This window comes from Euwallacea similis, chromosome 4, assembly GCF_039881205.1.
Source record: "Euwallacea similis isolate ESF13 chromosome 4, ESF131.1, whole genome shotgun sequence".
Lineage (NCBI taxonomy): Eukaryota > Metazoa > Arthropoda > Insecta > Coleoptera > Curculionidae > Euwallacea > Euwallacea similis.
Window position 1 is genome coordinate 6,450,347 of NC_089612.1, and position 23,670 is coordinate 6,474,016.

A 23,670-nucleotide genomic window follows, 5' to 3' on the forward strand; every position below is an offset into this window, starting at 1 on the left:
AGAACTGGTTTATTTATTTACAAAAAGACAATTGCATTGTATTTAATGACAAGGATAAAACAAGTGACTTAACTATGTTTATTGGATCCGTACTCAGCCAACTTGACCAAAAATTATTACATCCAGATGGTTCAATAAATTTAAAATTGGATTGCTCTACAACTTTTTTATGGATAAACATTTTTTAACGAAATTTGAAATACAGCCATTTTGAATAATTCTAAAGTTATTACTGAAGCTAAATTTAAAATAAAAAATTCCCTAATGTCTTTTCTTAAAATTTCGTCATAAGAAAGGGGCAAAGTAGACCTTAGATTTTAAGCGAGCGTAACAAGAACTTGTCACAAAATAGAGTTTTTGATGCCCTACAACATATAAAAAAATGATCAAAATCGAACCACAAATAAAAATTTTACAGGGGTGTCCCGCTCTTAAGTGGGTCACACTGTATATTGAGTTGGGATCCAGTACTTCACTTATTTGCATTGTGTTGTTCAATTTAACTGTAATCAAAACATTATGTTAAAGGGGAAATTATTTATAGTCCTTGTGTACTACACGAAAATTTTAAAATCTTTGTCTAATAATTGTTTTGTGGTCAATATGACGCTCATTCATATTGGAATCCGATATTAAGTTTTTCCCTTCAATCATTATACTTGAACTAAAATAATTGAAAATTTCAAAGGCGTACAATGAATTTTTTCCAAAAGTTTTTACTTTGTTTCAACGTAAACTTAAGTCAGCTTCTGATGGAAATATTCAAAATATTAAAGGGCCGCTTTTCGCTTGAATCGGCTGACTTCGATCCACTTGTGGCAACCTTGCACATGTTATCCGAGGGCCAGCAATCTCAAAAGTGCAGTTTGATATCACGAATTATTTAAATTGAGGGCAAATTCAAGATCCGAATTAACCGGAATTAATCTTCCACAACTCTCCGGTAAAGTTACAAAATCCGGCAATGTCACTGTACATCTCTGTCTGAAAAATTTAGAAGACGCACTCATACGTCTCGTAAGGAATGCTGTTGTCTTGTCGAGTGTCCTTTAGTCTTGTTGTCACAGTCTCGTAATAGGTGTTAAAAAAGCTCTTATTAAATATCTGAAAATAGCTTTATCGTTAAATATAGTTATTTATATAACACATATCCAATGTCGCTTTTGACGCACCAGCGTGGAATGGTGCACGTGAACCGTAGTGGAGGGCGGCAATCACACGAGTGTGTTAAAAAACTTTTTTGCGAGTTACGTACGCTATTTTTCCCATTACTTCCTGTGGAAATAAGCAAAACGAACGGATATATAGATAGTAGCCGCGAAAACAAATCATAACACGCTCGTGTGTTATTAAATTTCTTTACTAATTGCGAAGAAATTGACATTTGAAAAACAAATTGTCTGAGGTTTGATTTAAAATCTGGCTTGTTTGAGCTTAAAAAGTTCGTTAAGGTTTTTAGCAACTGAAAATTGTTCTCAACTTGTCAGAAAAACATTAACGGGCACGGAAGCGCTTTCACAGAGTCTTGGACTTTATGCCTGTACCATCAAGGTTGATACAGTACAAATAATGATTTTGAAGTAAAACATTTTACGATAATACGTATGTACCGTGCATTTTCGCGGCACTCTTCAAAGAGTGAAACTTTAACAAAATCAAATTTCATCATCATTAATTTTTTCAAAAGCAGTTTCTGGCAAAATACGAGTAATTAAGATTACTGCACCGATGTTATAGAATCTAAAAATACATAAAATTGCGGGAAATTATTTTATTATAAAAAAATTAAAATTACATGATTTTTAGTTTTACGGTGGAAAAGTGGAAATATCTGTGAAAATATCGACATTTGGCATAGAACAATATTAACGAAAAATACATTAGAATTAACGTCGATTTTGAAAACGAAATAATAATACAGTTATCGATAATCATGAAAAATGCCAAAATAATACTGGACGTCACCGGACAATGGACAACATTTGCCTACGGTGACGTCACCTGTACAATTTTTTAAATATTCAGAAGCCAAAAAAGGCCAATTTTCGGGTACTTAGAAACGACTGTGTTTAGGAATAGAATAAAGTTAATAAAAGTTGAAGATTTTCGGATATGAACACGATGCCGTCGAGAAAATTGTGCATTCCATTTGAAATAAGCAAGTTATTCTGGTTTGAAGTCATGCAACTTCGGACGTCTGTTTCGGGGGTTGTGGATTTTCTTTTTTTTTATTAAAATACGTCAAAACGTAATTTATTAGGTCGTCTTTAAGCCGCAAAAGACCGATTCTGAAATTTGCAGCGGTTAGGGTACAGCGCCGATTTCTATTAGACTTTGCAGCTATTAAAATTTTCGAATTCTCCCGAATAACTTGGAAACGATACATTTTTGACATGAGACCCTTTACATAAACTGACCTTGAAATTTGACAATAAATCCGAAAATGGCAAAAAATTAAGGAATTCTGTTAAAAAAATAATTTGATACTACCGCATTTTTGACGGTACATTTGAAAATAATTTTAAAATACGCACCTATTAATGACTAAAAACCTTAATATGAAATATTTAATTCTAAAACTCATATTTACTGAGATATCGTACTTTAATGCACTAATGAGCAACTCTGTATGTGTATATACAATACAGGTTATTCTACAAATTCTATGACAAACTACAATTCTACTACAAAACTTTGGCAGATGATAGCTGGGTTAATTCCTAACATTTTTTCTTTAAATGAACATAGGTCCGATTTGTTTTTGTTTAAAAGTTACAAGACGTTTAAAGTTGAAACATGAATTAACTTTATTAACAATTAATAAACAAAATTTATAATAGATAAGAATAATAAATATTAAGACTATAAAAATTGTTGTAAATGTTCACCCACGGCTAGAATGCAAGCCTCACATCGATGACCTAAGATTCTATCACTCGACGGGTCAGATTTGGATCATTTCTTATCTGGTTAGTTGTATCTTGAATTTTATCAATTACTTCATGATGAACAATGATTTCAACTTAATAGACATGTTGCTTCGTGTGTCCCCATAAATATAAGTCCAAAGGATTCAGATCTGGGGAACACAGTGGCCACGCTATTGGTCTTTGTTGAGCTATCCGTCTATTCGGGAAATAATCATTTTGTCATAATAATCGTAATTTTTATTTTTAAGCTTACTTTTGAATAAAATGTGGAAATATAATTTTGTAAATGCTTCTAAGTTTTAAACAAAAACAAATTGGACCCATGTTCGTTTAAGAGAAAATGTTTGGAATCTAGTCCAGTTTAGTTTTTTAAATGTAGCTTTCTATTTTTGAATTGTTTTATACAATCTACACTTATTTACAGATACAGATATAACACCTTATGTTGGAGTCATATAAGAAAAATGTTGAGAAAAAAGTTATTTTTCTTATTTTATTTAAAAAAATTTAATTAGATCAGAAAAGCAAAATAATAATTTACTATTTACAAGAATTAGTTGTTATTTAATCTTCAAAGCATTTGCTCAAAATATTTTTATCCCAACGCAATGCTATTCTTTGCATAAATGATTTTCTCACCTGAACATAGGTGTCTTGCTTGATTGACTGCATTACACCGACGATACGAGCCCCCAAGTCGTCTACGTTATTTAGTCGAGCCTTATAAACTTAATTTTGTAAAGGGCCTCAAAGGAAAAAGTCGCAGAGATTTTAATCAGGTGACTGTTAGGCACTCTTTCATTAAGCAAAAAATTGGCAATGTTTTTTTTATAATTAAAAATTGGAATTTCCGGAATGCTATTCACTTGACTTTTAAAAAATGTAGAGTATACTTTTATTATTTCGTTTTTTTGATCGAATTAAATTTTTTGAATAAAAAAGGAAAATAATTTTTTTCTCGAAATTTTTCTTATCTGACCCTAATAAAATTTAATCTGTTCGTATTCACGAGTAAGTGTAGATTCCATAAAAGAAGTCAAAAATAAAGGGTGACATTTGAAACATTAAAATTGGACTTCGTTGGAATGTTATGGCGTATGAAAAAAAAGTTCAAAGTCACCAAAAAGTGACAACAAATTACCCCTGCAACTTTTACTTGAAACATTTTTGATAAAAAAATGATTTGAAACTGTATTGCTATTATTCTAGATAGATAACGACCTCTGTATTATTGCTAGATATTAATAAAGCTAAAATTAGAACGTTTTTTTTGGTACGAAACAGTGTTTCCTATTGCAAACTCAAGGTGGCCCGAACGTGAATATGGTTAATTTAGCGTTCGGTTCTGTAAATCTCGAACCCCCGTAAACACCCTCGGAAAGCATAATTTCTTGGTTTTAATCAAAGGAACATCTTAGATTTACACCATATATCATGGCCAGAATTTATTGGCGATTAATAATGATCTAACGCGATTTTGCCACAACTCCCTTTTTTGATGGAACCCTGAAAAACCATTAAATTCGCGACATTTGATTGATTATTTCAAGAGTGTTTCAAAATGGTTATTAATAATAATGTTATCAAGAAAAATAATAACGTTGTAAGTTTTGCGATAGGTTAATTCGGTCGACCTCCCTGCCAAACCTAATTGCACTCACGCTTAATTGAATTAGTGAGTTAAGATGGTTTAAATTCACGTTTGATAAACCACAGCGTTAATAAGTTATAGTTCGGCACTGTCCATGGATATAAGTTCCACATCGTGGTACGTGAATACCTACCAGTGCTAAACTTAGTTCTCAGTGGAAATACCACCAGATAAGTTTTGTTGCTTTTATTGAGTTCGATATATTTGATTATTTGGGTTTATTGAAAGTAAAGAATCGGTGTTTTTGAACTTTTCGGATTTTTTTTACGTTACGTGCACGTGAAGTGTCCCTAGACGCCGATTGCGTGATACATTAGGAAGATTAGATTAGACGGTAAGAGGGAGAATCACACAAAAGAGATATTTATTTAGGTGAACATTTTTTCTAGGTGCATCATGTACCCAAAGAAAATCTTCAAAAAGTGTGTCCTATTTAGCGGATTCCTGGCAACGATAGTGACATTCGGGATCGTTATTATCTGCTTCCGAAATTTGATTTACAAGGCGATTTTGAATAAAATATTGATCCTGCACGGAGACGGTCCAATCTATAATGTATGGAAGAAGAACCCGGTCCCGTTGTCCTTAAAATTGTATTTATTCAATTGGACGAACCCCTCAGACATTCTTAACAGGTCAATTTCATCAACTTCAGGAAGACAAATTTATAATTTAATTTCAGTTCAGTGAAACCATTTTTTAAACAGCTCGGTCCTTACTTCTTCGACGAAACTAAGGAGAAAACGAATGTTACATGGAACGATTTCGATGGTACTGTGTCCTTCCATCACTTGAAACGGTGGTGGTTTAATCCAGAAAAAAGCAGCGGGAATCTTAGCGATTTAGTGACGTCAATTAACCCCATTGCTTTGGTAGGTAAAATAATTAACTCTAGACAATTAACGAAATCAATAAACAAACTACCGTTTCATTATTGCTAATTAGCGAATTTTAATTAATTTGTTGCTGTTTGTAATGGTTTTAGTCCAGTGCTGTTGCAGTAAGAGATTGGAATTTTTTCGTTAAAAAAGGACTGGATATTCTGCTGCAATCCATGGGCATGAATGTAAATGCCACCCACGGGGCTGGCGAAGTAATGTTTGATGGTAACATTCCCCTATGCTAATTAATAACAGCGCTTACCTAAGTTTTCCCCATATATCAGGATATGAAGATCCCCTCCTGAACGTGGGCAATAAATTCGGTTTATCCAAATTCCCAAATTTCGACAAATTCGGATGGTTTTACACGGTAAGAACGAAGAACTCCACCTCACAGACTTAACTTGGAACGGATGTCGGTCCTTGTTTATACAGGGCGTCCGTTTCTGGAGTCCATCCATGGGAATCTATCTAACCATACGAGGAACTTTAAATTGGGGCAAATTTGCGTAACATTATTATAATTAAACCTCTATAATTAATAGTTTTATTTCTCTGGACTACGATGTAGTTATCATGCGAAACAAATTAATAACAAAATTAACTTTATTAAGGTCATTAAGGCTACTTTTTTGCATTTCAACAGAGAAACGATTCCGAACTCTATGAGGGAGAATTCATTATGGACACGGGGCTTAAAGGCCATCTCGGGGAACTACTTTCCTGGAAAGGAATGAATATCACCCCATATTATCGAGATGAATGCGGGATAGTGGCTGGGTCCGCCGGGGAATTCTTCCCTCAAAATATGTCAAAAGAGTCAATCGTCAAGTTCTTCTCACCGGACCTTTGCCGATATGTCGAGCTTGAATTCGAAGAGGAAGTAGTTGTGAACGGACTTTTGGGGTTCAAATACGTTGCAGGGGATCGATTTCTTGACAATGGTAATACAAAACCGAACCAATCAAACTAATGCATAGTTAATTCTTTTTGTACTGTAGGTACAAAAGTAAAAGAAAACAAGTGTTTTTGTGAGGGAAACTGCATGCCTTCAGGAGCCCTAAATATATCGACGTGCAGATACGGTTCTCCAGCATTTGTGTCTCTGCCCCATTTCCATAAAGCGGATCCCTTTTATAGAAGAACAATTGAAGGAATGGAGCCACAAAAAGACCAGCACGAGTTTTATATGATATTTGAGCCTGTAAGTCTGTTAAATTTTTTTTTTAATCTATAGGCTTTTTATCGTAGAAAACTGGAATACCTCTCCAAGTAGCTGCACGATTACAGGTGAATTTGCTGCTACAGTCTATATCAGGATTTAAGTAATATTGTCTAATTAACATCTCAAAAAATATAAGAACAGCTTTTTTTAGGTTTTTGGAAAAAATGCCAAAAGTATACGTGCCGATCTTGTGGTTTGAGCAAACGTTAACAGTGCCAGAAGATGTGATATTGTATCTCAAAATTTTTAATAATTTTGAAGTAATTTGCTTAGCAATGGGAATATGTTGCATATTTTGTTCTATTGTGTGTAAAACATGTTATTGTTATAAAATATGTAAATTGAAGGTTACCAATCGCAAATTCAACGACAAAATTGGTAGAGAAGAAGTGCCTTTAACATTACCTAATATTTCCGCCTAGTCCTTATTAAATCTACTTATAACTAAGTATGAATTGAATATACTTTTAAAGCACCATTTAAAGCCTTCTGATTCGGCTTTAATTAGTATTGATGAAGTACTTATAAACATTTGTATTTTGTTTAAAATGAGATTGACCTAACTGAAAGGAGTCTACATATTCTACAGATAAAACAAGTCCTAAGCGGAAATATGATATTGTTCTTTTAACGTTTATACGTCCTATTTATGGCAATAAACAACAGAATTTATTGTTTTATATAAAAACTTATTGTTTGATATAAAAAATCTGGTTTCACCTTTCTTCTTCAGTTCAATCTTTTATATACTTAAATACGTTGAAATCTATTTAGATACGTTTCTGTTGCGATCTTTAAATCAAATCTTTAACTAAACGTAGCTAGCTACATATTTACCACATAAAAACTTGTAACTAACACAACAGCCATATTTCTAGCACCTCTCCGCTCCTCGTGTTCGCCATTATACAGCGTGATTCTGAAATGACTGTATAATGCTTCACCAAAAGTTCTTGAAGCAAAAATAAGGCGTTCTAGGTAAACTTACCTATATCCAACGTTTCTTCGTTTTGCTACTACAGTTCTCAGATTAATATAGTTTTTTCGAAATAATTGCTAAACGCTTTTATTGATTTTCACCAATTTTGAAACTAAGAGTTACTACATGAATTGGCATCTTTTGACGTGAAGGACGTGAACCTGCCTTTTGTAACGGTGCAGCTGATCGGTCTTGCAAACGAAACATGCGATGTTCCCAGATTTAGTGAAATGAGAGAAAAGTTGCGAATTCAAAGCAGCAGTTTCGTTATGCAAACATATCCCGACGGAATAAAAAATACATTTCCCCCTACGAGGAGAACTTGATAAAAAAAAAGTCTTAGGTTTTCGCAAACAATACTAATTTAGAATTTCATGCAGTATTACATGCGTCATGTACAAAATTAATTTACATACAGATGCGAGCAAAAAAATAGCGCTACCTATGCGCTCGTAGCTTTAAGTTGAATATTTTTCTATCAATTGAGATGAGTGAAATCATAAACACAACACGTTCTTTGAACACTTTCAAGAACCATCTACAAGTACATAATTTGATGTCGGTGCGTCGTATATTAAAGAAAATGTTGAGGAAAGTTACAAAAAAACACAAAAACGAAAAGTAGGTGACGCTATTTTTTTGCTCGCATCTGTATATATACATATACAAGAAAGATAAAGCCACTATCAACATTAACATTTTGTCTCAGTCTGTTAAAAACTTAACCACTTCGAGGGCTAAATAATATACATGAGCTTATAAATTAAATTTTCGTATAAACAATAACCATAAAGATCTTGCAGGAAAACCTGTTCCTTCACCAAATTATCCGGAATATGGAGTTTTATTAATAGTACGTTTCTAACTTATGCAGACAATTATTCAATATTTGCAATAAATATATAAACATAATTATATCTCTCAATGGCTCTCCTAAAGTCCTTATCAGTTACTCTTATATTGGGAATTATCGGGAACTCAATTAGGAACGGGTTTCCTTGGTACCTTCTACGTCCATAAATATTCTACCAATCAACTGGGATGGTATCATATTTTTTCCTGTTCAATTTTTGGCGTTTTTTGTCGTTAGTGTTTTCGATTAACATCATTTGGATTAAAACTACCCGTTTTCCTAAGTTGCCTTTTAATACTCGTGGAAGTTTGATTGGATTAGATTCTGGGATTTGGATATTTGTTATATTGGATTCTGACACTCATACATCCATTTTCTTTGCAGAATCAATATACTAGAAACATGTCAACTTTTTCAGCGATGGGATGATGTTCCATTTTAAAAGACAAAAAATTGGCCAATTTACAATAAATTTAACTTCGATCAATAACAATTATAGTAAACACTATTGATATGCCAAGTGGAAGTAATATTCATTTTACTGTTGCGTTTTTAACATTGTTTTCATAACAACGATGAATTGTAAAGTATCGTAAGTAATTTTTTTGTAGATAAACTGTATGCCTGGTGAAAATTTTACAAGAGACAAAAAAGTTTCAAAATAAAGCTAACTAGTGGCAGAGAAAAAAATTAAAGTCATTTGTACGGGGGAGTAACAAAAACGCAAAATTTTATTTACGAGCAATGTGTTGTTTCTGATATTTCTACGCATTAAAGAAAGATTCCATTTACGTCAAAACACGCTAATTTATGTAGTAAAGCTTAGTTCCAAAATTTGTGAAAATCGATAAAAGCGTTTAGCAATTATTTCAAAAAACTATATTAATTTGAGAACTGTAGCGGCAAAACGAAAAAATGTTGGATATACTTGGTAAGTTTGTTTAGAACGCCTTATTTTTGATGTAGGAATTTTTGATTAAACGTTGTACAGTACTTTCAGGTACATCTTGTATGATAAATTCTCATCTTCATACTCAGATCCTCGCAGTCGTTAACAATGCGTTATGAAAGGATAGATGAGAGGAGAATGGCAAGGCATTTCATATAGGTGAAAATGAGCATATTGAACATCTTATACATCTCAAAAATCGCTTTAAAAAAGTGAAATTACGCTCTCTATTAGCGTCTTTTTCACTTCAAAGTACTTACAAATGTTTATTTCTTCCAATTAAATTCTTCAACGGTTTATCATTCGCAAAACGAAGAAAAAACGTTTTTTTTTCAATTTACTACCTGTGTAAGCTAAATCAAGCAGACATACCCAAAAATAATTTAAACAAACTTTTCACATCGATCGATTTTGACAATATGATGTAAGGAAAATTTAACTTTTATTTTTTTTAATTGGATTTTATTCGTGTTCCTTTATTATGGGTTTTATATTTTTCAATATGAAGGCTTTTATTATTACAGGGCGCACAAAAGTTCCTTTTTACCTTACAGTGAGAAACGCTTCTGTGCTCTCTTTAAGCTAATTAGCTCAGTAAGGGTCACTTGACCAATCTTCTGGCAATTTCATCCAGAATCATGAAACTGACCAATGCCCGTGTTATCATGAATATTATACACTTTGGTAAAGTTGCCAGAACTTTAATCAGTTCCCACCAAGTTCCATTTTGCAACAGAGAGTCTTCAAGGATTACGACCTTTAATAACTTAATGTCTATGTACTTAAAAATAAATAAATTATGACCGTCTGAATTTGATTTGCTTGGCAAAATCGATAGACGATAAATACATAATTAAATAACATAGTACCCATGGAAGCCCATTCATTAGCTAATCTCTTTTGAAGTTCCATAGTCCGATTCCACTCGAATCAAACCAAAACAGCAAACAATCCGAGCTTATCAAGAAAAATAGATCTTTTTCTTAAATCCAAACACTTGAACAACGATAATTTGTAATCAACGGCTCAGTTCGTGTAATGCCACCATGTTGGGAAAACGTGCTTTAACTGGTCTGCCCCGACTTGTTCTAAACCAGCAGGGCTTCAACGGGGTGGGATTCTATAAGATTCCGGGACAGTTGGCCGCTCTAAGGCCCTTGGTTCTGGACCATTGCAGATACGCCAGCACCAGTCCCAGATTATGGGTACCCAGTTTGACTACGGTAAGTTTCGTAACCGCAATCAACTTTCCTGCTCTTCGCAATACGTTTAGGGCATTCAAATCAAACGTTCGTGTAAGTCAGGCAACGCCGCGATATGTTTCTGTTTCAATTTGACAGCAATCCACAATGCCTCGAGATCTGTCATTTCTTGGATCAACGTTGTCAAACCTTTTTTAGTGGTTTTTGACGCGGTCTTTACTACACCACCGAAATAAAGAAAACGAGGAAGAGATGAAAAGATGAAAAAGCAGCGAATTTAATGGTATAAACTAAAGCAGCAAATTTAAGCTTTAGCTGCGTAAAACACATAATTTTTTTTCCGAAAAAAAATTAAATTTTTTCTCATGGTTTTGCATTAGAAATCAATATATAAATCTTCTTTTTTTATTTTAAAAATGTTCACTTCCCAATACCATTACCAAAGGCCCCATATGAATCATTCTCAATAATTACTTCTCCTGACCTTTCATGACATATTCTATCTCCTTGTTTTTGCTCATGCAATTTGACGTCACCATAATACCATAATACCATATACCAAAATCCATGTTAACCTGGCAATTTTTCCTACTTTTCTCTGTATCAAAAGTACGTTTTACGTAATTTAATGGGCGTTTCTTCTTTCGATCTTGTATGCAAAACAATTTTGTTGTCGGTTCAATGTTAAAAGCTAAAGTGCGAATATAATCTAGCTGCACTTTGGAAGATATTTAGAAAAGTCTTTGCAACTTTTCGACTTTCTGGTGCTTAACTTTACATCGATGGTCGATTAGGTTATCTCTCAAAGGCGGTGCATTTTGTGAATGATCCTTTTTTGAGTATGAATTTGGATTGTTTCATACATGGGGTGGGGTAAAGGTTCCTGACACATGCGAACATATTTAATTATAAGTCGACATTAAACGACAACGTTTGATTCACTTAAACCTCCTACAATTATAGAAAAATGAAACACACTTTAATGTGACGTTTTAATCCTCAGCCCAACTTTGGAACTAAGCCCATAGCAGAACGAAGGGAGAACACCTTTAGTGACAGGAGCCAGCTCAAATATGCCAGAAGAGTTGTGATCAAGTTAGGGAGCGCCGTCATTACCAGAGAAGATGAGCATGGTTTGGCGTTGGGAAGACTGGCCTCCATTGTTGAGCAGGTGAGCATGTTAAGTTCAAGTTGGAGGTGGGTTAAGGAATTGTTTCGTGTGATTAGCAGGTTCGTTCAGTAATATACAGGGTAGCTCATGAAAAATTTGAGTTACCAGGGCTTTAAGAAAGTCGTGTCCAAAACTCCCTTTCTAAAACATTGAAAAAGTTCTCTTATTAATCCTTATATTTCTCGAAAACCAAAAAAAACGTTGATATGGATGTTTCTATAGGTAAATTAATCTTAATAAATGGAACATTAAAACCATTACCTAATAAGTGGGGTGTGCTATGTGTAAAAGTAGAGTTTTAGCATCCTTAACATAACGAAAATAATTTTCGAAAACATGGCTCCATGAAACTTTACTAGAAGGATTACTCGAAAACCAATAAAGATAGCTGTAGGAAAGTGTATTATGGAATTGTTCCGTGTGATTGATAAATTCGTAATAAACAGGGTATCCTATAGAAAATAATGGATTCAGGATTCTTAAAGTAGTTCTAATAGCTAGCAAGAGCTAATTTAACATTTGCATTCCAGCAAATTAGTACTGGTAATTGAAACTGCATGTAACGTTGATCGCATGAAAAGAATAATCATCAAATCCTGATTTCTGAATTAAGGTTGCAGAATGCCAGAACGAAGGCCGAGAATGCATTATGGTAACCAGTGGGGCTGTGGCCTTCGGCAAACAGAAACTAACCCAGGAATTACTGATGTCCCTATCGATGAGAGAAACCCTATCCCCTACCGACCACACCAGAGAGGTCCCATAAAATTTGCCTTGAAAAATTACTTCTTCGCCCATAATTCTTCATATTTAGGACGCACCTACACTGCTTGAACCTCGAGCTGCCGCTGCCGTAGGCCAATCCGGCTTAATGTCACTGTATGATGCCATGTTTTCGCAATATGGAGTAAAAATCGCTCAGGTGTTGGTAACCAAGGCGGACTTCTACAATGAGGAGACCAGGAAGAATATCATGAGCACCTTGTCGGAACTGATTAGCCTCAATATAGTTCCAATTATTAATACCAATGATGCTGTGTCGCCTCCTCCTCAAATTGACGAACCCATTGGAGGTATTTACTAATATCTAACGTAGATATCGACCTAGAAATGCATTGAGATAATGTTTAGCTAAGCCAGGAAAACGCGGCATTTCCCTCAAAGATAACGACTCTTTGGCTGCGATGTTGGCAGCAGAAGTCCAATCGGATTTATTGATTCTTATGTCCGATGTTGATGGTATTTACAACAAACCACCATGGGAACCTGGTGCGAGGTTCCTGCACACTTTTTCTTCAGAACAACGACAAACCATTGAATTTGGCCAGAAGAGTAAAGTGGGCACTGGTGGTATGGATTCTAAAGTAAACAGCGCCATTTGGGCTTTGGATAGAGGCAAGAACAATCACGAATTTGCTACTTTTTAATTCGATTTATTCATGATGATTCAGGGGTGTCTGTGGTGATTTGCAATGGATACGCCAAAGAAGCCATCAAGACTATTTTATCTGGAAGAAAAATTGGGACCTTTTTCACCGATTCTGCAGTGGTTGGATCAGTGCCTACAGAAGTTATCGCAGAAAATGGTTAGTTCTAACTAAGCTCCACAAAGATGACACAATTTTTCGTTTTAGCTCGAATTGGAGGTCGACTTCTGCAGACTCTTACTGCAGAGGAAAGGGCCTCAGCTGTGCACACTTTAGCAGATCTTTTGGTCTCCAAACAGTCACTTATTTTGGATGCCAATCAAAAAGACCTTCAAGAAGCTTCCAGCTCTGGCCTTGCCAAACCTTTACTTTCCAGATTATCATTAACTCCATCTAAACTCAAAAACCTCGCAGTTGGACTCAACCAAATAGCCGATTCTAGCCATAGAAACGTGGGGAGAGTTCTGAGGAGAACTAGGTAAGTTTGACGTTAATTCGTTGTAAAAGTGATTAATTTATTAATGTGTTTAGGTTGGCAGAAGGTCTAGAATTGAAACAAATCACAGTTCCTATAGGAGTACTTCTAGTCATTTTTGAATCCAGGCCTGATAGTTTGCCTCAAGTAGCTGCTTTAGCTATGGCATCTGCAAACGGACTGTTACTTAAAGGTAGGAAATTTCAACTGAATATGGATTGCGTGTTACATTTCTTTTTGAATTTAGGCGGTAAAGAGGCGGCATACAGCAACAAGGCTTTGATGGAGTTGGTGAAAGAAGCATTGGGAACCGTTGGGGCTACAAATGCCATATCTCTGGTATATAGATACTTTATTCACAGGATAATTACTAACCAAAAACAAAACAAACCTTTTTCAGGTTTCCACAAGAGAAGAAATCGGAGATCTCTTAACAATGGAACAACATATCGATCTGATTATTCCTAGAGGATCCAGCGACCTCGTCCGAAGCATCCAGAAGCAATCTCAACATATACCTGTGATGGGTCATGCAGAAGGTTCATAGTCATGATCTTTCACAATTTTCTCTAAATAACTAATTCAAATAACGCAGGAATTTGCCATGTCTTCGTGGATAAAGATGCCGACCTCAAGAAGGCTCTCAAAATTGTGAGGGACTCCAAATGTGATTATCCAGCTGCTTGTAACGCCATGGAAACCCTCCTCATTCACGAGGATCTAATGAATACAAGCTTTTTTTCGGATATATGCGATTTGCTGAAGAAGGAGGATGTTAAGATTAATGCGGGTCAGTTTTTGCTTGATAAAAATAACAGTTTTTCAGAATAAAAGCTTTGCAGGGCCTGCATTGAATCAAATGCTGACCTTCGGCCCACCTTTGGCGAAGAGTATGAAGCACGAATATGGAGCTTTGGAGTGCTGTATTGAGGTGGTGAAAGGAATAGATGCGGCCATTGACCACATTCATACCTATGGCAGTGGACATACTGAAGTTATTGTTACAGAAAATAGTAAGTTTTTGATATTTATTATAATATTATGAGAAAAAATAAATTCTTCGCCATTTCATCAAGATTACCCATTCCCAATTAGTTCGAGTTAGCTAGTTCTATGGAGTTATGATTAATAAAACAATCTTAAGGCGCGTAATTTCTTGCTTTTTGAAATAGTAAAACGCTCATATCTACACTTCTAACCGTTTTCGAGATATTATCAATTAAGTGAAGAGTTGTCAAGTAATTAAAAAATATTGGCGATAATTTGAGAGCTAAAAATTTAGATAAGGCTTTATTATGTAGCATCTTTCATCATCTCATGTGTAATGTTATGCTAACGATTCCATTCATTTTTAGAGAGCAGAGCAGAGGATTTCCAGAAACGCATAGACAGCGCTTGCGTTTTCCATAACGCTAGTTCCAGGTTTGCAGATGGATTTAGATTTGGATTGGGTAAATCTCTTTGATCTAGAGAATGGTACACATTTCATTATCAATTAAATGGTAATGTTCTCTTGTAGGTGCTGAAGTTGGAATAAGCACCGCCCGTATCCATGCCAGAGGTCCAGTAGGCGTGGAAGGTCTCCTCACAACTAAATGGGTTTTGGATGGAGACGATCATGCTGCAGCCGACTTTTCCGAGCAAGGAGGACGACATTGGTTGCACGAAAGCCTGCCCACCAACGGTCAATAACTTAATATTATAGAATTAATATTTATGTAGATTTAAGTCTGTTAAAATTTCCTTCAATTTTCTATTTTTGTTGTCGAATATACTTTTAGATTTTTGAATACATGCGCTATATACACATATTGCTTAGTCAACAGGCACCAACACGCATTAGACATGATCATAATTCAATAGATGCGAGTGTAGGCGCCTTCATTGTCTGAAATACTATGCTATAACCAATTTTGTGGTACATAAATATACTCATTGTTACAGCATATCGAATATTCATAGACCCAAATTTTAAAGCGGCATTTAAAAACACTACAATTATACCTCTTTAAAAAATCTACATTATCTGCATGGTTGGTGGCACCACGAACCTTGCAGATAATGCGTAGCATGTGAAAGCCCCTTTCCTCTTCGGGAAAGACCTAGGTAGTCAAGTGAAGATCTTCCTGACACGCTTATTTGCTAACTCATATAAAGAAAGGTAATTTTGTCATGTAACGTAACAAAATAGTACATATTCTCATCCTAAAATAGCAGTCAGTGATAGCAGGATGAGAGATTGTCCTAACCAGACTGTGGATTGTCGCGAAATTGGCGTTCAACACTTACCGGAATTCACCTAAAAACTCTTGCTGAGATTCCAAATTTTATCCGGCCATTCGGTGGTAACGTAAAAAAATCTTCGGCGAGTAATGTGGATGAGATGAACAGGTCACACGGCACAACACTCCGAAGCGCGGTTTAACCGTGCAGGGATTTCGTGGGAGAACATTCGTAGCACTGCATTTTCCATATTTGTGTGTTTGCAAATAGATTTTTCGGGTTTAGAATTAGGATTTCACATGAAAAGCTTTCCGTTAAAATGAAATGTTTTGAACAATCTGACACTGTGACAATAATGGCTGAAAAAACAATAGAAGATCCTGCGCAAATCATGAAAGTTAGCCTGTGCGCATTCATGGGACACTAGATTAGTTTCAGATAGGCAGAACTTCTAATTAAATTTATACAGGGTGTTCCAAATCGGATGTGCTATATTATTATAGTATATATTGCTATACTATATTACTTATAGTATAGCAAATCAGAGTTAAAATCTCTCTTCAAAACTTCTCAATTTGTTCATGAATATTCTTCTACCAAACGCCAAATTTTCTGTAATCTAGGATAATATTATCAAAATGAATTTTTCACTACAAGGCAAACATACGCCATTTTGCTGTCATCCCACAGAGAGTCAGATCCTGAAGTCCTCGCACAGGCAACTCGACATACAGACCAATAATTAAAAAAGTTTATTTATTGAGATACAAAAATATACGTTTTTCAAGTCCAACTAGGTATCTATAACATTAAAAAACTGCCTTATTTGTTGACGCTTGGAATAGGCAAGACTGGTAACATTATTGTAGTAAAATAGCTTATAAACGAATCAAGAAAGGCTCCGCTATGTTTCAGCTACAGAGCTGTTCTTTTTCCCTAGACAGCTACTTAATTTACATACTGAGGCTGTGGCCTATACAGCAAAGGTTTGCCTTTAGATTGAGGTATGTTTGGTTTTCGAGGCAACAGCTCCTCCTCTTCCTCCAATTCTGGCTCGTCACACTTGTTTCCAGTTTCGTAAGAAAATTCTCTGCAAGTTTCCTTACGTATTACAAAAAGCATGTTCTACAACCGGTGTAAAGTATATATCTTCACCTCTTCACTCCGTCAGGATCAACATATCCATATTTCCCTCTAATGATGCAATCAGCCCCCAAAGTCTCCTCCTTGAAGGTCCCGTCATCGTTTTCGAAACCCCAAGTGATACTTCCATCCTCGTTATCAGTACGATATTTCCTCAATATCTGACTAACGGGCTTGCGTCGTCTGTCCCTCTCATTCTCCTCATCCTCGTAGGTTTGTTGACGAGGGGGGATTTTAGCAGGAGCTGCCCTGAACGCCTGCACTGGAGCTGGCCTACTCACCTTTACGTAAATGTTGCGTCAGAGTATTAAGCAACTTTAAAGGCAATGTAGAGATTTACTTGTTGTCTTACAGGCGTCTGCCTTATTGGAACTGGATCCTCCCTAATATCTTGTCTGATTACGGCCCTGGTGGGGAGCGGAGAAGGCACAGAGGGCCTGGATAGTAAGGGTTTATCTCTGATCTGTTCGCGGATTATCGGAACGGGTCTTTCGGGTCTGAACGGCAGAGGAGTTTGACGCTCTACGTAATTGAATTGGAATTAAAAAAGACATAGAAACCATGAAAATAAATTTAAAGAGAAAACAGGAAAAAGGTACAAAACCAAAGGCTTTTAAGCGTATTAATATTCCAATAATTTTTTGCATATGTGTAACGCCGATAATGCTTGACCATCACTTAATACCGTGGAATTTATATTTATTCTCAAATCTTGATTCTATTTAACGGTAGAATATTATGAAGATGTATCAATGGTGGTCAACAAACAAAATAAAGTGCAATACTGCTGGCGCCATCTCTACAAAGACTCAAAAACTGCAGACAATAGGTTTGCTGACACTTTGGCGAAGGAAATGTTAATCTATGAGTTTGAATGGGAAAACCTTAAATAAGCAAACTTTCACCTCAATGCATCAAGGTGTTTATAGTATTGTATTTGCATACAAAATAATTCGAAGCACGGATAATTTGTTTAACAGCGTGCAACAAGACTGCTAAACCTCAATAATTATACCCGAACTTTCTTGTCTCATTGCAACAGCTTATTAAGCACGACAGGCAATACTACGTGTTTCGGTTTTGCTAATTTTGTCAAGGAACGTGCTTTGCAAAAAAAAAACATCGGTACCTTCTTCATCCTCCCTTGCAATGGACTGAAGAGAGAGTCCCAATTTGTTAACTTCCTCGTCGAAAGCGGACGTAGGACTTGGCGATATAGAAGGATAGTTTGGTTCCTCTATGTCTTCTATCACTGGCCTCACCTGTTAATAAAGACACAGCTAAGTTAGTGAAAACCACGATCATTTGGGAATGAGAGTGCCATACCTCCCTGGCTGAAGATATCGTGGGGGTGGGCCTGCGCAGCCTAGAGGGGCTTATGCTTTGAGTTCTTAGTGGGGCAGGTCTAGTCCCAATGGGCAGAGCCCCGGGGACTTGGAATCTTTGAGGGAGCTGAGATGCGGCATAGCTCACATATATCTACATTGTATTAATGAAAGATCTAAAATGTCGTCAGTTTTCTGAAGCTAATGCGATAAATGAATATGTGATTGCGAAACTGCCGAACGAACTTGAACCGACGCTAGTTGAACGGTACCTACCAGCACCAAAATAGTCATTTACTGGTAAATAGGTGTTTAACGCATGACGAACTAAAAATTTTAGGTGTAGCCCATGTATTACCTTGATCGCATTGTAATTGATATATTGTACTAAGCATTGCCCGGCACGCCTATAAGACTAATTATTAATTATACATAGCATACAGATTAGTATAACTGAATGTTGCGCACACTTTTCTAAAAGAGTAGGTGGCAAAGAGGCCTTTCCAACACTCGCATGCTGTTAAACTGTTAATGAGGTGAAAATGAATCGTTAGCTGCGTAATAGTTAATTAAGATCTTTCTTAAACAACCATCTCTCTCCGTTCTAGTTGGTTATAGAGGCAGCGGCGTGTGCCAAGGTAACATCCACTCAAAACCAAGTTTCTCATCTATTAGAAATTTTCGGGTAAAACGTGAAGCGCTACACCACTGAGTTTTTCGCCTGGTAGGGCATAAATTTAAAAATGGGTAAGTACGTGCGTTAAAACTATTTTCAAACGTCCTTGCCTCTGTTCAGAATTCTTATTTCCGTTATCTCTCTCGTATATGAAATGCAATGATTTTTATGCATGTAAGTCGGTACACAGCACGTTTATTACAATAAAACAAGGACGAATAACAGCAAATACTATATTTACACAGGTTGTTAGACTTTTGTGCTACGTAAGTTTTCCGATTCCGTATACCCATTATGCACCGCACCTCAATGATTCTTTAGGATTACAGAAATTCCTAGAGAATTTGTTTTGTTGCAGACAAATGCAGATGGGTTAAGGCAATTCACTTAGAGAATTCTTTTGGCAAACCGAAAGATCAAAGAGGTGCAGCACCTCCGTCAGAGACCCATCTTAGACCTTAAGACATTTCCTAAGGCGTCGCTTTACTAAAGTTTATTCTGAGACATGCGGGCCCCCATGGACGCCCACAGAGTTGAAATAATACTTGTTCAGGTCAATAACGCAATAATAATTATGTAATTGCTAACTTTCTTTTGAAGAACAGTCAGCGGTTTAGAGGAATTGGTGAAATGGCCCGTGACTAAAGTGCGGATTTCTCGTAGATGTGCCGCACGTTCGTTTTCATGGCAAATTTCTTTTCCAATGTGTTCACATACGCATTTTTATGCCATTTTCGCTTATTTTCCTGTTTTACGCACAAACCTTCCTTAGGAAATACAATAATATTTTACAAATATTGTTACTTTTAATATTCCTTATCAATACCACAACCTTATTAACCTCCCGAACACCGGGTGACGAGTTTTAGACACCGCAAGCACCCTACTCTTTTATTCCCCAGTTTTTGTCAATAAACGCAATAATTTAGTGCTACAAATAAAGGAAATCAAATTCAGCAAATTATAAAATATTTTATTGAAAAGTTGTGTTAAAAAATTAATATTGAAACACTAAAGGCTCAAAAAATCAAATCACACTGTTTGGATATAATGGAGGTACTTTGGTGGTGTTTCCAGACAAATTTTTGCACCTGCGGCACTTGGTGTTAACTTTGGCGTCAATGCTTTTTGACAAAAGTAGTACCTTGATCTCTTCTTTTGCTAATTGGCTGGAAGAGGGTGTTCCAGTCCGTCCTCTGAGACACCCTCCCTTGCTCCTTCCGCTTGTTCTTCTGCGTGACCAAATTGTAAGTAACTGACGGACTTCCCTCGGAAGTCTGTTCTGAACACCAGGATTATTCAGTCCCCTCTGGATAGTAGGTGCAGTGAAGTATTCAGTCCATCATCATCATGACTGTTTTTTCGTGGAAACATCGCATTTCGATCATCGGGAAGGATCATGCATTTTGGTCCTCGAGCTGGATTATACAGATATCACCAGTTTAAGTCGGAACATAGGAATTGTGAAAGTGGGAGAAGGACCGCATAAAGTTTAATATGTCCCCGAGAAAGACCCATAGCGAAGTGGGCGGAGTCAGTTCGGCCGGCGTCTCCCATTTGTTGTTTTTTTTAATGCCGATTTCGTTGCCTTCGCGGCGATGGAATTTTAAAAAAATCAGAGCAAAAACTCCAATGTAAATAAATAAATAAAAAAAACAAAACCACAATAACTCTGCGCGTTAAAATCGAAATTTCTTACGTGCTTTACCTGCACTGGTCAATTGATTTAGTTTCCGATATCATTCTATTGCGTCTCAAGACCAAAGCAAGTGTTAATGGCTCAGTCTTGGATCCGTTAAAAGATCGTAGACAAATATCAGTGAATTCAAATCAATGATGCATCTAAGTTATGCTATAATGGGAAAATATACACTGATTTATAAATAGGTAAAAATTCGAAACTAATTTAATGCGTCACTACAATTTATATCACTAAAAATTCCGACACGGTGACAAATCTGGCAAACCGAATCTGGACGGACTCCGCTCACTTAGCCCCCTAACCCACTTCGTTGATCTTTGTCCCACTCATATTAAACCTTAAACGTCCTCCTCCTACTTGCACAATTTTTATATTCCAAATTGATCTGGTGATACCTGAATAATTCTGGTCCCTGGAGTCGCCCCACACATTTTGTTTCTCTAACTTCAAACCACATTTGGCATTTCCATTCGGACCGAACAGAAACTAGGTCTCAACATTCAATGTAGGAAAGATGGGGAAATTACGTGAAAAAAAAGTATTCAACCTCTTTTTTTTAAGAACAAAAATTCGTTGCTCAGTTAATCAAGAAAATTTGAAGGTACTGGAGGTCATTTGGTCTCAAAAAGACCAAACATATGGAGGTTGCCTCCTCCCTTTTTAAAATTCACCCCGGATCCTGGAAATCCTGGGTTTTCCCAGAAATCAGATACCAATTTGGCACGTAGGTATCTTGAAAATTAAAAGAAGAATTAAAACCCAATTTGCATGAGCTTATTATACTTGCAGAGCTCGGCGTTAAATTTAATATAATTTTTCAATTGGTTTGGGATGCAAATTTCCGAAATATGGGTGATAAAAATGTAATAAGTGGTAATACCTGCTACTTCCTTTAGGAAGTGGGTATTAATAAATCTGAAAGAAGCGTACTTTGCAATGCTCCCAATCTTCCATCATATGACATTTTCGGAGAAATTAAATGTTTTCATCATTCGTAAGTGCAATTTGGGAAGACAGTGGAACACATAACCAGAAAATGTATTGTTAAATCAAATATTAGACGTTATCGTAGGAAATTTGTTTCAGGATCTTTCTATCGATGCAACATTTATTTCTAAGTCAAGTATGCCCCAATCAAAAATGTAGCCGGTGAACGAAGCTTTTCCCATTTTAAGCACTTGGTGATAGGAGAATGGGGTTTTCTGTAGAAAATTGAAACCCACATATTAGTTTATTCATAAACGAGTCATAAATATTAATAATTTTAAAAAGAAAAAATCAGTAACCTAAATTTGTTAAATTACCGGTCAAAATATTGTTTTTTTAAATTTTATGTTGATTAGGAAAATGTGATTAATAAGTTAATCTAAAGTTATAAGTTTTATAAGTAAGTGATTAATATTAAATAAGTCAATTTTTATTTTCTTTCCTTTTCTTGTTCTCCTTTAAAGGTTTTATGTCAATAAAGAAAATATAAATTTGCAGGGTTTTTTTCGCAATAAAATGTGCCATTTTATTTTGAGAAACGTTCAAGATTTCTCAAGCGCTTATTTTAAGGTATTTTTAGATTTTGAAATCCGCAATTTATCCATGAAGTGCAGTACTGGAAATATTTCTTGACGATATGGTGATGATTTTGTGTTAGTGGAGCGTTTGCGTTTGTCTCTGGTTAAAATTTTATTTTAACTTCACCTTGTCATGTTTACATGCACCACGACCTTATATGGAAATTAACGAAACAAACATTGCGTTAAAATTTGATAAAGCTGAAAAACGCCTTTGTTGCACATGGAACTACAAAAATGCCTCTCACTTCAATTATTTTACCAAACGATAAAAAACGCCTTATTTTTATTGTTCCTTTAATCCGGGATACCCTACATTGCACGGAATAAATGAAAAAAGTTAATAAACCGGTACCTATACCCATGCCGGCCAAACCAGATTACGTAGTCACGCCGCTTACACATGGCTAGAAAAACTTGCGTAAACAATAAACCAGCAGGGAAACGAATAATGGACTTGCGATATTAAGTTATTAACAAACACAACACCCAAATAACAAACGGTTAGTAAAAACTTAAAATTACTAAAATTGCCATAAAATTGAAAATACCTATTACTACAAATTTTGAAAAAAAAAACGTAAAACACTTACCACAAAAAAAAACGCAGTAACGTGCCCCCGACCCATCTTGATGACGAATGGAATTCTTCGACTATCAAGAACGCAGGTAAATGCCGAAATCTTTATAATCGAACACTTTCACTTTGAGAAAAATGTCATCTCGCCAAGTACACGCAAAATGAGTTCAATCGTAACCAGACAGTGTTATATATTTGCCACACCCCGATAAATTCTTGCAATGTGACCGCAAATGTGGAGACAAGACAAAATACAGTGGCGCACAACATGGCGAAGCCACCCTTGAAAAATACCTAATTAGATGGTTGGTTGATTGTAAGAAGCAGAAGGCACTAAGCTGCTTTTGCCACATGTAGACCTCGAGAATGGGCCTGTCACGTCCCACTTAAGTGGAGTTGCAATAGTTCCGATAAAGCTGACAGGTCCATTGGGATAAAAATTTTTGATATCATTGGACAATGAGATTAGTTGTCCTAAGTGCTGTACGCATGCATGAAGGGTAGAACTTCCGCCACCAGATGTCTTGTCGTTTTCAAGGCATCCCCTGTATTCAGTGTCCTGAGCAATACATACCCATCAGATGTTGATGTCATCGAAAGTGATAGTCAGAACATTTTATCCATCGATTCTATTCTACTGGAAGCATTGTTATAGGTTTCTTGCCATTCGGGTGGAACGTTAACTAAAGCTTGGCGAACTATATTGTGGTCTT

At 35.9% G+C, this 23,670-nt stretch overlaps 3 protein-coding genes across 3 annotated transcripts; 2 read left to right on the forward strand and 1 right to left on the reverse strand.

Annotated features, from left to right (window-relative positions):
- The first annotated feature begins 4,541 nt into the window (after positions 1-4,541).
- LOC136408465 (protein peste-like) lies at positions 4,542-7,349 on the forward strand. Its single transcript, XM_066389448.1, has 9 exons — positions 4,542-4,915; positions 4,971-5,216; positions 5,264-5,453; positions 5,567-5,687; positions 5,747-5,832; positions 6,109-6,406; positions 6,464-6,666; positions 6,714-6,787; positions 6,839-7,349. Exons 2-9 carry the CDS (start codon positions 4,978-4,980, stop codon positions 7,107-7,109), a joined length of 1,482 nt encoding a protein of 493 aa, XP_066245545.1. The 5' UTR covers positions 4,542-4,915; positions 4,971-4,977; the 3' UTR covers positions 7,110-7,349.
- A 3,123-nt stretch (positions 7,350-10,472) lies between these two features.
- On the forward strand, positions 10,473-15,689 carry P5CS (Delta[1]-pyrroline-5-carboxylate synthase). Its single transcript, XM_066389427.1, has 14 exons — positions 10,473-10,691; positions 11,674-11,841; positions 12,455-12,598; positions 12,656-12,914; positions 12,973-13,236; positions 13,293-13,427; positions 13,476-13,746; positions 13,800-13,936; positions 13,991-14,082; positions 14,144-14,282; positions 14,339-14,533; positions 14,586-14,756; positions 15,099-15,194; positions 15,263-15,689. Exons 1-14 carry the CDS (start codon positions 10,515-10,517, stop codon positions 15,433-15,435), a joined length of 2,421 nt encoding a protein of 806 aa, XP_066245524.1. The 5' UTR covers positions 10,473-10,514; the 3' UTR covers positions 15,436-15,689.
- Positions 15,690-16,708: 1,019 nt separating this feature from the next.
- On the reverse strand, positions 16,709-23,128 carry LOC136408479 (uncharacterized). Its single transcript, XM_066389469.1, has 6 exons — positions 22,971-23,128; positions 18,436-18,588; positions 18,239-18,371; positions 17,450-17,631; positions 17,122-17,390; positions 16,709-17,056 (listed from the first exon to the last, which is right to left on the reverse strand). The coding sequence occupies exons 1-6, from the start codon at positions 23,004-23,006 to the stop codon at positions 16,915-16,917; spliced, it is 915 nt and encodes a 304-aa protein (XP_066245566.1). The 5' UTR covers positions 23,007-23,128; the 3' UTR covers positions 16,709-16,914.
- Positions 23,129-23,670: the final 542 nt, after the last annotated feature.